This window comes from Cetorhinus maximus, chromosome 17 (genome assembly GCF_964194155.1).
Source record: "Cetorhinus maximus chromosome 17, sCetMax3.hap1.1, whole genome shotgun sequence".
NCBI classification, from domain to species: Eukaryota; Metazoa; Chordata; class Chondrichthyes; order Lamniformes; family Cetorhinidae; genus Cetorhinus; species Cetorhinus maximus.
In genome coordinates this window covers 7,434,592-7,448,045 of record NC_135895.1, presented here as the reverse complement: position 1 = coordinate 7,448,045, position 13,454 = coordinate 7,434,592, and the positions used below count along the sequence as shown (strand labels likewise).

General features: G+C 43.2%; 1 protein-coding gene across 1 annotated transcript in view; it reads left to right on the top strand.

Annotated features, from left to right (window-relative positions):
* The first annotated feature begins 2,090 nt into the window (after positions 1 to 2,090).
* prkacba (protein kinase, cAMP-dependent, catalytic, beta a) overlaps positions 2,091 to 13,454 on the top strand; it is a 143,912-nt gene continuing 132,548 nt past the window's right edge. Inside the window, exon 1 of the mRNA XM_078560675.1 lies at positions 2,091 to 2,219. Coding sequence (XP_078416801.1) covers positions 2,174 to 2,219 — 46 coding nt within the window. The 5' untranslated portion in view covers positions 2,091 to 2,173. The remainder of the gene's footprint in view (positions 2,220 to 13,454) is intronic.

Sequence of the window (13,454 nt, the reverse complement as noted above, 5' to 3'; positions counted from 1 at the left end):
AACCCTTAAGTGCATTGACGGGCAGAGGGATCTGGGTGTACAGGTCCACAGGTCACTGAAAGTGGCAACGCAGGTGGATAAGGTAGTCAGGAAGGCATATGGCATGCTTGCCTTCATCGGCAGGGGTATTGAGTATAAAAGCTGGGAAGTCATGCTGCAGCTGTATAGAACCTTGGTTAGGCCACACTTGGAATATTGCGTGCAATTCTGGTCACCACATTACCAGAAGGATATGGAGGCATTGGAGAGGGTGCAGAGGAGGTTTACCAGGATGCTGCCTGGTCTGGAGGTTATTAGCTATGAGGAGAGGTTGGAGAAACTCGGATTGTTCTCACTAGAGCGACGGAGATTGAGGGGCGACTTGATAGAAGTTTACAAAATTATGAGTGGCATGGACAGAGTAGATAGTCAGAAGCTTTTTCCCAGGGTGGAAGAGTCAATTACTAGGGGACATAGATTTAAGGTGAGAGGAGAAAACTATAGAGTGGATGTGCGGGGCAAGTTTTTTACGCAGAGGGTAGTGAGTGTCTGGAATTCGCTGCCAGAGGAGGTGGTGGAAGCAGGTACGATAGTGGGGTTTAAGAGGCAGCTTGACAAATACACGAATAGGATGGGAATAGAGGGATACGGACCCCGGAAGTGCAAAATGTTTTAGTTGACAGGCAATATGATCGGCGCAGGCTTGGATGCCCGAAGGGCCTGTTCCTGTGCTGTACTTTTCTTTGTTCTTTGTTTGTTCTATAGGGAGATGTTAGGGCTTGGAAGAGAGAGGGTGTTCTATGGGACTGCTTTAAGAGGAACTGGTGGGACCCACCAGCTGGGAGACTGAAAGTGGCTCCTTGACACCAAGTACCTGGGGCGGCGAAGAGTCTAAAGTAGTGCCGGCGCCGCCCGTTAACGTGGAAACAACAACAGAGTGATGGGCCTCCCCAGCCGCGTCTCCCTACGCCACCATACAAAATAGTGCCAGGATCATCTCACAGTGGCCAGGCCAAAATAAACAATAACAACCCCGCCAGAATAAATAAATAACTAAATACCCCCCAAAAACTCCAACATCCTCCACAAAATAATACCACCTGAGTGTAAACAATTGAACATATTCACTATTCACATCCACAGTGACCTTTCCTTTCACTATAAATAATGAGGTTTGGGGGGGGGGGGAGGGGCAATCAGGTTTGGTTGCAGGGTGGAAAAACTGCGCAACCGAACCCGCTGATCGACAGCCAGAGGCCCCGCCCCCTTCCCCGAAAGCGCGCGCCTACGGTCACGGGGTCGGTGCGGCCCACTTTCCCATCCCCCCTCAGCAGGCCAGTGACATGACGGTAGCCCCGCCCAGACGGTAGCCCCGCCCAGACGGTAGCCCCTCCCTTCCCCTTCCTCCTCAGACAGAGACACACACAGTGACCTCACGGCGCCCATTCTTTTAGGAGACACACCCCCTTTTTCCTGTCACCACCCCCCCCCCCCAACCCCAGCCGCCTGTATGTCATGACGTCGGACACGCGGGCTCAGCGGCGGTTTCCCCCTCGCAACGTCACGACGTCGTGCACGCCCGCTTCCCCCGTGACGTCACGACGCCCGGACGCGCCAGCCCCGGCGCGGCCTGACGCTGGGCACGCACGCTCGTCCTGCGAGGAGCAGCCAGCAAGTCTGTCTGTGTGTGTGTGTGTGTGTGTGCGCGCGCGCGCGCGCGCTGGCTTGTTCGTCATTTCCGTTATTAAGTTGGGTTGTCGGGTGCTGAAGTGGCCGTTGCCGCCGCCAGAGAGACCGAGAGACGGTGGTGGTGGTGGTGGAGGAGGAGGAGGAGGAGGAGGCGGGGGGGGAAGAGAGAATAACTTCAGAAATAACACCCGATAAATGCCGAGAGGGACTTGAATAATTAACGAGCGAAAGAAGAGATAAATCCCTCTGTCTGTCTGCCTGTGTCAGCCGGAGCGGCGCCTCCTCCCGGAGTGTGTGTGTGTGTGTGTGTTTTTGACTCTTCCTGAGGAGAGAGGGAGGAAAAGCGGGGGGAGGGAGGGAGGAGGAGGTGGTGGTGGTGGAGGAGGAGGAGGAGGAGGAGGAGGTGGGGGGGGCAAGAGAGCAGCAGCTCAGGACCCAGGCCCAGGCCGCAGCCAACCCAGGACAAAGCTTCAACTACTGAGTCCCCTCAGTGTCTTCCGAAGGGATGGGAAACGCTGCGACAGCCAAAAAAGGCAACGAGATCGAGAGCGGTGAGTGTGCAATGGGGGAGAGGGGGAAGGCCGGCCGGCCTCGGGGCCCATTCATTCAATCCGGGCCTAGTGCCCCAATGCAGACACTGGTCAATATACATCCATGTGTGTGTGTCTGTGTCGCAAAACTAACACTGTGATCAGCCAAACCCTGGCCTTGCCTCAATAATGTCTCTTCAAAAAAAACATTTAGCATCCTAACGCAAACTGTTGTCCTCAGCTTGTGGGAGCTGCTTTTTTATTTTTTGGTTTTCGTGCAAAAAGAAACTAGCTTGTGTTTTCTAAGGTAAAACAGTAGATTCATCTTTTCAGACTTCTCTTGTACAGTTTCACTCAACATTGGTTTGCAGACTGGCATCCTTTCCTATCCCAACCCCTCTCCCCCCTCGCTTAGTAGCAAAAGAGCCTTTTTGCTTTTTACTAAACAGTTGAAAAACAAGATACACAAGTTATTGCAGTTTGTCACCTCTCTCACTCTTCCCCCCCCCTTTAGCTTTTGTGTGGCTATAATATTTTTAAAAGCTTGTCTGAGCTTTCAATTATTATGGATAGCATTTACAGGCCTGCACCGCTAACATTTTTTTGTGCTCATTATTTATACTGCTTAATTGTACAGGATTGTGTCAGTCAGCTTGCTGGCTGTCAAGCTATTTTTGTCAACTTCTGCAGGTAGCTAGGAAGTCAGCAGTCGTTTGCAAAGTGCACGAATTGTTTGAAGTGATAACCATGTGCAAAGAGTGGTTTTATGAACAGTGCCTTTTACCTGACTTTTTTTGTTCTGGCTGGCAATTCATAACTTATTTTGTCGATTGACTCGAATTGGATTATGAACTGCTGTGGTTTTATAGTATATATTTTTATGGCAATGTATCTGTGAAAGGGCTATACATTTACCTCGAGCAATAAAATATTTTGTCTACCATTTTTAGTTTGATTGTGGTGCAACATTTTCTGAGTTTCCTTTTGCTAATGTTATCTGTACAATAATCTAATTCCAGAGGCAAAAGTGTGGCTCTTAAAAGTGGTGACCTATTTTCAGAATATGGTTTTGCAACATCAGTCTCTGGCTATAGTTTGGTGAATGGCTGTGATTTTTGAAATGTTTTGCAGTAACTTGTTCTATTGTTGAGATTTGAGGGGTATTGAACTTTGTATCAGCTTTGTTTATTGATTAATTACGTAATATATTTTATGACACATTCACAAAACCCTATGAGTTGTGATGTTTAGTGAGATATCCAAAAAAAAGTCCCAAATGTAATTTATGCTCTTCTGTTACTAAAATTATTAAAAATTACTATTCGTTTGACATTTCAGTGACATTACTTATACATTAACATCATCCTAAGGGAAAATTTGCATTTTAATTTTTTTGAAGCAAGTTTTTTTTTGTTGTGCATTTATTGCCTGATTTATGATGGTTGACTGAAAATAGCACAGTTAAACTTGCAGTGATTCTGGCTTAGCCATTGATCTGTTTCTGAGGTTATTATCATGCATCGAACACATGGTGCATGCTGGCTGTTGGTCATCCCAGTTTCTGTTGATGTGACAAACAATGCAGTGAAAACAAAATAAAACTATTACCACTAGACAATGCTGTTACAGAACTAATGCATCGGAGGCAGTAATTACCAGAGAGTAAGCTCTTATTGAACATTAGATGTAGGGAGGGGATGTTGGAGGGTTGATGTGATTCCTGGTTATTAGTTCTGCGATCTGTTACTCGACAACTTACATTTATATGTCAGGTCGCAATTTGGCACATACATGTATGGGTTTAAAAATATATAGATCAAAACAATCTTAGCATGGCTGAATGAATGATAGGTAGCTACGTTAGTCCTGAGTGACATAAAATGCCATGATACTGTAGTCCCTGTGCCTTAATCTAAACTGAGCTCCTTGGTAATTTTTAGCTGCTGGAGCATACGGCGGGAATTTCCTCCTGAGGTTTTCCTGATTGGTCGCTATAACCTTGGCAGAAACCCCATTTACACATCTAATCGGAGTTTCTGCTGAAGTTACAGCAGCCAACTGGGAGAACCCCAAAGAAGATTCCTGGCGATTGAAGTCAGGAATTAAAAAGAAAAAGGCTAACCGATGCACCAAGCCTGCTCCATTCAGAAACCATGTACGATTATTCCATCATGGCCTTCAAATGTGAGAAAGATCAAGCAGTAATCTGCAATTCCGTGCTTTAATCTAGGCTCCTTTTTAGGTTGGTAACTGGCTGGAAATCAGTTACCTGCCCTGAGTCTGTTCGCTATGTCTACTATTGTTTTTTTGAATTTTTGACCTTGTTCAAGGTTTTTGAAGTTTGTACTTGCCCTGTAGACTTTGGCTCATTGGCCTTGTTTTACTTCAAATAAAACCTTATAGCTTTCATGCCATGGTTTCCCTCCAATTCCTTTTCTTCAGCAGGGGGGAAAAAAGTTTAGTTCCTTGAATATTTCTGCATAACGTGACACCGATTAGCCTGGAATCACCTCTGCAGCACACTTTGTAATAAATTGGTATCTCTTTTGAAGTAGTGCCCAAAACTGCAAAGCATTCTCTAGAATTGGTCTCATCACTGGCCTCTACACTATACTGCCTGGTAATTCTATTCCCAGGAAGATACTACCCTTATTCTGTTTACATTAAACACTACATCACACTGGTAAGGTGATTTCAAGATATGATTAATCGCTCCCCAATCCTTTTCACCCTCTACCAGTAGAACTTAAAATAAGAGCCTTTTCATGTCAACGCATGTGTTTGCTGTTGGCTCTTTCAAAGTGTAGTACCTTACATTTGAATATTTAGATTAAAACCCATGTGCTATAGCTCCATACAGTTGCATATGTGGCCCAAGCCTTACTGAAGATACTATTCATTGGAGGTATTGAAGGCTATGGGAATAGCAGAGAAGCTAATGAGAAACTTTAGATTTGCAAATTGAGTGATTCAGTAAACTGTTCTAAAGATCCTCTCAAACACTATCTGATATAATATTAGTCTGTAAGTTAGTGCAGTATTTCATCCCAGGTGTAATTCTTGTTGATGCTATGGATAATATATACTCAGTTGCATTTCGTTACCAAGGATTGTGAGTAATCTTTCAAACTATATGTATGTGAACTTTTCACTTGAGTAACAAGCTGAGTTCTTTATTTCTGTGAACTCTTTTTTACATGTTTTAAGTGCTTATTCTCCTTTATGCACCATTTTTCAAGCTGCGAGGTTTGCCAGAGTTAGTTCCATATGTTTGCACTAACGCTGTTGTGACTCACCACTAGGAGGTGAGTAAGAGCTTGTTCGGGAGGACAATGCAGATCAGTTGGATGCAACTTTTTGATAGCAAATCCATCACCTGTACATTCCAACTGATTTCACAGGAATGGCACATCTATCAAAAATATATTCTCATTGCTGGGAATATAGAACGCTGACGTGCTAAATGGGTCAAAATCAAAATACACAGGATGCTGGAAATCAGAAAAAAAACATGTTGAAAATACTCAGTAAGTCAGACAGCATCCGTGGAGAGAGAAGTAAAATTAATGCTTTTAGCCAAGGTCTTTCGACAAAACTAGAAAAAGTTAGGCTTTAAGTAAGTAAAGAGGCAGTGAAAATGGGAGGGGAGGAAAGGACGAAAGAGTGGAAGACAGGAGAGATTAAGCGACTAAAGGGATGATGGCACAAGGCAAAATAAGATATTAATGGAACAAGTAAAGAAACAAGGATGGATCTAGAGTAAATGGGAATAACAGAATCATCAGTGAAAGAAATCATAAATCTTTCGAAAGACTTTTCAACTCATAAGCAGATTTTGCCATGCTGGAAAAAGGCAGGGGATTAAGATGTTTGTGAGGAGGTTTAAAAAAAAATGCAAGTTATGACTTGGTGGGCAAATGACTGAGTAGCCCAGTACATGACCACTGTTTGAGTTTGAGGTGGTGCTGCATAAGATGACTGCAAAGAGAATTGACAACCTCAAACGTCTGCATTGCAGCATCCCTGGAAGCAGGCAGTGGTAAACTTGAGGCCACAACTGACTGGTACCATGCTCTGTCCTAGCCCTGCATTGTATATTAGCTGTTCGATAGCACAACCAAAGATCTGGTTTATAGCCTATAGCTAGGTACCGATGACTGTCTGAAATATGGCTTATAGCAACTTGATTGGCACAGCTAATAGGGTTTTGTTGATAGATGAACATACTGGAACATCTTTTATGACATTTAATGCTGCATAATGATAGAGTTGCTTCCGAAGTCCAACCAGGATGAGTTAGTTAGCCTTTCACACATTTATGCCGTCAGGCCTCCTGGCTCAAGTGGTTTCCCAATTTGCAGTCTTTGTGTTAATTGCCTAGCAATGTGTGTTTGCGCCTCTCTCCCAACTGGGAGAACCTCAGGTTTAAGGGGCCAGTTTGCGGACGTGAAGTTGTCTCACCTGCCTTTTGCTCCTTCATTGTTCTCTTTCCTATATAACAGATCGGGGAGGGGAGGTGGGGTGTATGGCTGTGGGGTTTACTGGGAAGAACATTGATACCAGTAATGACGCTAGTTTTTTAAAAAAAACAATTGGTAGAAGAACTTGATGTGCCAGCCAGGGAGGTGAAAAAACAAATTAAGACAAATGGGGCACAGACCTAAAGCCTAAAAAGACTGTCTTGTACATTTTGTAGCTTAAACCTTCTTCCATTTCATAGGAACATAGGACTTAGGAGCAAAAGTAGGCCATTTGGCCCTTTGAGCCTGCCCCACCATTCGATAAGATCATGGCTGATCTGGTTGTGGTCTCAACTCCATCTCCTGTCTGCACCCCCATAACCTTTGACTCCCTTGAATATGTCCCTTGAATATATTCACTGACCCAGCCTCTGCTTTCTGGGAAAGAGAATTCCACACATTAATGACCGTTTGAGAGAAAAAAAATTCTCCTGAACTCAGTTTTAGAAGGGAGACCTCTTATTTTTACACTGTCTCCCCCACAAGACGAAACATCTTCTTGGGTGTCCACACTGTTGAGTCCCTTCAGGATCTTATATGTTTCAGTAAGATCACCTCTCCTTCTAAACTCCAATGTGTACAGGCCCAACCTGTTCAATTTCATTTTATTTATCTTTATTCATAAAATCCTATTTCCAGCTCAGTGTATTTATACAGATAGTAATTTGAAGTGCTTAGATCCAGTTTAAAAGCAGGAAAATTCATTGGAAGGGTTTATTACGTCACTTATATGTTACTATTTGAAAACTTCTGCCTGTTTCCGACAGGGGATTCCTGTGTCTGTGCTTTTTCCCACTTAAAAAAGTTAAGCATGACATGGAGCACAATCCTGATCTTTCATCTAAGCATCTTGGTTTGAATGCAACCCAAACTAAAAAGATGAAAATTCTTTTTTCCTGCCTCTCCCGTTAGTCTTTGGAATTCTCTTCTCCAGCGAGCCCTGGCGGCTGGGTCAATGATTATATTCATAGCTGATTTAGACTTGATTGACAAGGGAGTTGAGGGTTATGGAGGGGGCAGACAGGAAAGTGGAGTTAAGGCCACAATCAGATCAAACACGACCCTATTGAATAACGGAGCAGGCTTTTGATTTTAAGGTGCATCTTACGGTGGAGAGGTTTGGGCAGGGAATTCCATTAATATTTTAATACACGTTTGCTGCCTTTATTAATATGCCCCAATAAGCTAGTCATCATGCTTATTAAGGTTTCACGCTCAGTTAGTTGAAGCATGTTATTGCATATAAACGGAAAATACTGGAATCACTCAAGTCTGGCAGCATCTCTGGAGAGGGAAAGAGTTAATTTTTCAGGTTGATGACCTGTCATCAGGCCTGCACATATTAAGTTACTGCATGCATTGACTATTGGATTTATGGTTCAATCATTTGCATTACTGTTGTTTTATGGTTTACTTTTATTTATGATGTTTCACTTTTCCTTAAGACACAGCAGGAGTCTTAAAATATACTAAATCCTTATACCTTTATGTAAGAAAAGGCATTTACATATCATTGCTAAATTGTCAAGACATTACATGTGGTATAATTTTTATTGACCTAACAGGGATACAATATAGTGCTCATGAGTATAACATAAAGAATATTTAAGTGAAAGATTCCCCAATTAGGTTACATTTTGGCTCCAAGAAGTATTTAGGACTCCCTGAATGGCCCAATGGGTAAAAGTTGATGTTGCTGTACTAAGTCAAATACAAACTATGAAACTCCAGGTTTAGTTTCCAGGTTCTGTTCAATTAACTGGTATCAGCAAGGTCAGGGGGTGCTACAATTGATATTGGCGGCCTTGGGATGGAGTAACCTGGGGACTGAAATAAGCCAGACTTCCTATACCTGATCGCTTTTCATAACTCCCATCTAAGAGGGTAGTGAGTGACTGGAATTCGCTGCCAGAGGAGGTGGTGGAAGCAGGTATGATAGTGGTGTTTAAGAGTCAGCTTGACAGATACATGAATAGGATGGGAATAGCGATACGGATCCTGGAAGTGCAATATGTTTTATTTGACGGGCAATATGATCGGCGCAGGCTTGGAGGGCCAAAGGGCCTGTTCCTGTGCTGTATTTTTCTTTGATCTTCTTTGATATTTAACATCATGTAGGATTAGTGAACTTGGCTATGAAGCCCTTTTAGACTAATAGCAAAAACACACTGTCCAGGGTCAAGTGTGAAGAGGCGAGTTGGGTGATGTGCTGGAGAGTTATTGGCACTCCCAGAATAAGTCAGCTCCTTCAACAAAGGAGACAATTGGATGAGGCAGAATATGTGAAAGCAGTAGAATTGTAGGTATGCAAACCTTAGTAACTATGTAAAAATATATTGATATCCTGCTTCAAAACAAATACAACAGAGGAAAGAGAGCCCTAGGGGTTTTGTATTGGCGACTGAACATAAGTTGAATTCCTGGTAACCAAGTTGCAAAATACAGAATTGACTTATTAGCAATTCTATAGCTCAGATTTCTAGATGAAATGCCATTAACTTGGGCTTAAGAATAATAAAACTCCCATTAAGGGAGGATGTGAGAGTACTCTGTTTGTTTAAGTTACAGTAATTGTGAAATGGAACCAGTGAAATACTTCAGTTCAGAAGTTGTAATTTTGGCCATGAACTACTGAGACATGCTGACTACATGTTATGGGAAGTTAACTCTCCGTGTTCTGTGGCAGCATCAATTGTTGCATAGGAATTGGAACAGGTTATGTAACAGTGTGTGATTATAATTACAAAATTAAATTAAGGTTATGTTGTGACAATTTGGAGAGCGGTTCTGTGGACTGATAACTGCAAAGTTTGTAAAAGTTATTGAATTAACACACCTACTAAAGTTGACTTGTTTGTTCCTATTAAGCTTTGTGTACTTTTTATGCAGAAAAAAATAAGAACAGCTGAATGTCTTTTTTAGCAATAGGATTTTCAATCCCAATTTATTTTTATTTCTTGACAATTTACGATGAGGGTGGAGAACCATATTACATAGGAATTTACAGGACATAGGACATGTGACCCAGGAGGTGGTAATATGTTCCACCTGTGTCTTCTCCATGTTATAACATGCAGTCTGGTACTGCTCTTTATCCTCAGATTGCATGTTACTTTTGAAAGAAATACTTGCATTTATATGGTGCTCTGGTCACTGGATGTCTCAAAACGCTTTACAAATATGAAGTACTGTTGAAGTGTAGTCACTGTTCTAACGTAGGAAATGTGGCAGTGAATTTGTGCATAGCAAACGCCCACAAACAGCAGTGTGATGATGACAACCTGTTGTTCATGTAATGTTGAATGAAGTATTGACCATTCGAAGTGAGTGTCATGAGATCTTTTATGACCATCTGAGAGGGCAGACGGGGCTTTGGTTTAGCATGTCATCTGAAAGATGGCACCACTGACAATGTATTACTTCCTGTGTTGTATTGGAGTGTCAGCTTAGATTTTTGTGCTCAAGTCCTCGAGCGGAACTAGAAGCAAGAAGGCAAGAGTACTACCAACTAAACCACGGCTGACTTTTTTTTTGTCTCACCTGCCAAACTTGTGCCACCTCTGCTGTGTTTAGAGAGCAAAGGCAAAAGTTTTAGTCTCTGGTGTTGGGAAATTTTTACATTGACATCAGAACCAGACATTTACCCATCATTCTCTATTCTTTCATGGGATCTGGGCATCACTGACAAGACCGGCATTTGTTGCCTATCCATACTTGCCCTTGAACTGAGTGGATTTCTAGGCCGTTTCAGAGGGCAGTTAAGAGTCAACAATGTTTCTGTGGGCCAGGAGTCACATGTAGGCAAGATCAGGTAATCGATGACAGTTTCGTGGTCACCATTACTGAGATTAGCTTTATATTCCAGATTTATTAGTTGAATCTAAATTCCACAAGCTGCCATGGTAGAGTTTGAATCTGCATCCCCCAGAGCATTAGCTTAGGCCTCTGGGTTATTAGTCTAGTGACGTTACCATAACATCACCGTCCCCTTATATGAGGAAAAGTACAAGGGGGAAATTTTAAAAGTATTCTCTTTCCAATTTTTAATGTTTAAGTTAAAAGGTTTTCTAATTGGTGATTAAAACAGTCTCACCATTTTCAATTGTCACGTATTACCTTTTTGCATGGTAAGAAATTTGCTGAATGACATAAACCTCCAACACTGTTCACATTGATGCTATTCTGTGGAGACTGAGACTGATGAACCACGGAATGTGAAATGCAAGTCATCATCAAAGGGGGTAATGATACTGCTGAAAATAGGAATATTTCCTCCGAATTAAACTTTAACATGACTTTACTGGAAAGTATTTGGGAGGGGGAAGGGAAATAGCGCTTACTAGAGTCGTCGTTGGCTGACTCTCGATTTGAGGATGACTGCTACTCAGGTCGTGAGGTTTTGCCATGGCTCTGCATGTAATAGAATGGATTGATTCTCGACCCGTGCATCTTTGGGAATGTGGGGCAGGATGCCACATGTTGTAGTGGGATCTGCAGTACAGGATTTACTTCCTTTTCTCTCCTCTGCTGCCGCCCTGCTTCATCGTTAAGGTGTTGTGCCTCAAACCGTGATGCAGTTTAATGGACAAGTTGTCACCATTTTGAATGATCAGTAGCAAGCTCCTCCCAGTCATTAATGTCAATGCTGCTGCTCTTCACGGAGAGCTCCAGTGTGTTCTCCTCTGGTACACTGGCCATTTGAGAGTTGAGAAAACGGAACCTGGCAAGAAAGATGGTTTTTGGTCATCCCTACAACGTGCATTCCGTCAAATTTGATTTTGTAGGTGTTTTGCCTGAATGCTGTGTAGCTGGCTTCAAGAAGAACACTAGCATTTGTTGGATGGTCCTACCATTGAATTCAGAGGATGTGATAGAGACATTGCTGATGGAATTTACCTAATGCTCATATATGTCATTGATACACAGTCCAGGTCTCAATGCAGTACAGGAAGCCAAGCTTAAAAGATGTAGATCTAGGTGTTTGCAAAGGTTATAAATCAAGAAAGAAGAAAAAATAATAGATTCTGGACAGAAGCAGGGCCTTTCTTTTTATCCAGTGTATTCCAGTGCACAATCATGGTCTAGATGTCCAGTGAAGTCTCAGAATTTGAAGCCAGATTTGAGAGAGATTCCACAGTCAGGTCTTTTCCGGATCTTTAATAGAGGTGATAAAGTAGGTCGGGTGTGGTGGAGTTTGATCCATAAGACAAAGGCTGTTTAACAGTTAATTTGAAGTTTGGGTTAAAATGCACCCACACTTAGAATCAGGGGAACTTGATCTGCAGAAATCCAAAACCATTCCAACATTGGTCACAGAGCTTCAACATGCAGATGACGCTTGTGTGTACGCTCACTCAGAACCTAAGCTCCAGGTCATTGGCGATTTCCTTCTCCAAAGCATATGAGAAAATTAGCCTTTCACTGAACACCTGGAAACTAAAGTCCTCTTCTACGCAGCTCCCACAGCAAAACCCCTGCCCTGTCAATTCAGATCAATGGCAAGATCCTGGAAAATGTGGACCATTTTCTGTCTCTTGGGAGCCTGCTCTGGACAAAGGCAGACCGAGATAACAAAATTTATCATTGCCTTTGGCTGACAGAGGAAAGGAGTATTTGAGGACCAGGATCTCAAACCCGAGACTAAGATCATGGTTTACTGGGCAGCAGTGATCCCCGCCCCTCCTCTATGCTTAAGAGATGTGGGCAACCTATAGCAGGCACTTTAAAGCACTGGAGAAGTACCACCTGTGGTGCCATTTCAAGATTCTCCAACTCTGGTGGCAAGAAAGGTAGTTCAACAGCAGCATCCTCTCCCAAGCCAATTTGCCCAGCATTTAGGTGCTAATTATTCAAAAGCAGCTCCGCTGCGTGGGGCATGTTGTTTGTATGCCTGACACCGGACTCCCAAAGCACCTGTTCTACACTGAACTTGCCAACTCATGGGAGACCCTGGCTTATGACCGACCAAAATACAGAAGATTCATTCGGGGAGGCACCAAGCACATTGAGGGACGTTGGGCACATGCAGTGGCAAAGTCGAAGCATTGGAGAGATTACCCAACCCCTCAAGCACCACCTGCCTCGCTTGTGGCAGAGTCTGCAGATCACAATTGGATTTATCAGCCATCTCAGAACCCATCGATCTGGAATGGTAGCAAGTCATCCTTGATCAAGAAGGTGGAGCCAGAGGACATTGCTAGAGTGTTGAATGAATACTTCACGTCCGTCTTCACCCAAGAGAATGAGGATGAAGGTATCGAACTCTGGGAGAGAGACTGCGAAGTTCTTAAGCAAATTGATATAGGGAGTGACAAGGTATTGGAGGTGGTGGCAGGCTTAAAAGTGGACAAATCTCCAGGTCCGGATGATTTGTGCCCCAGACTGCTGAGGGAGGTAAGGGAGGAGATCGTAGGGGCTCTGACCTAAATTTTTAATTCCTCTCTGGTCACGGGGGTGGTGCCAGAGGACTGGAGAACAGCTAATGTGGTTCTGCTATTTAAGGGTTGTATAGATAAGCCAGGGAACTACACTACAGGCCAGTGAGTCTCACGTCAGTGGTAGGGAAACTATTGGAGAAAGTTCTGAAGGAGAGTATGTATCTCCACTTGAAGAAGCAAGGTTTGATCAGGGATAGTCAGCATGGCTTTGTCAGAGGGAGGTCATGCCTAACAAATTTGATTGAATTTTTTGAGGTGACCAGGTGTGTGGATGAGGGTAGTGCAGTTGATGTAGTTTA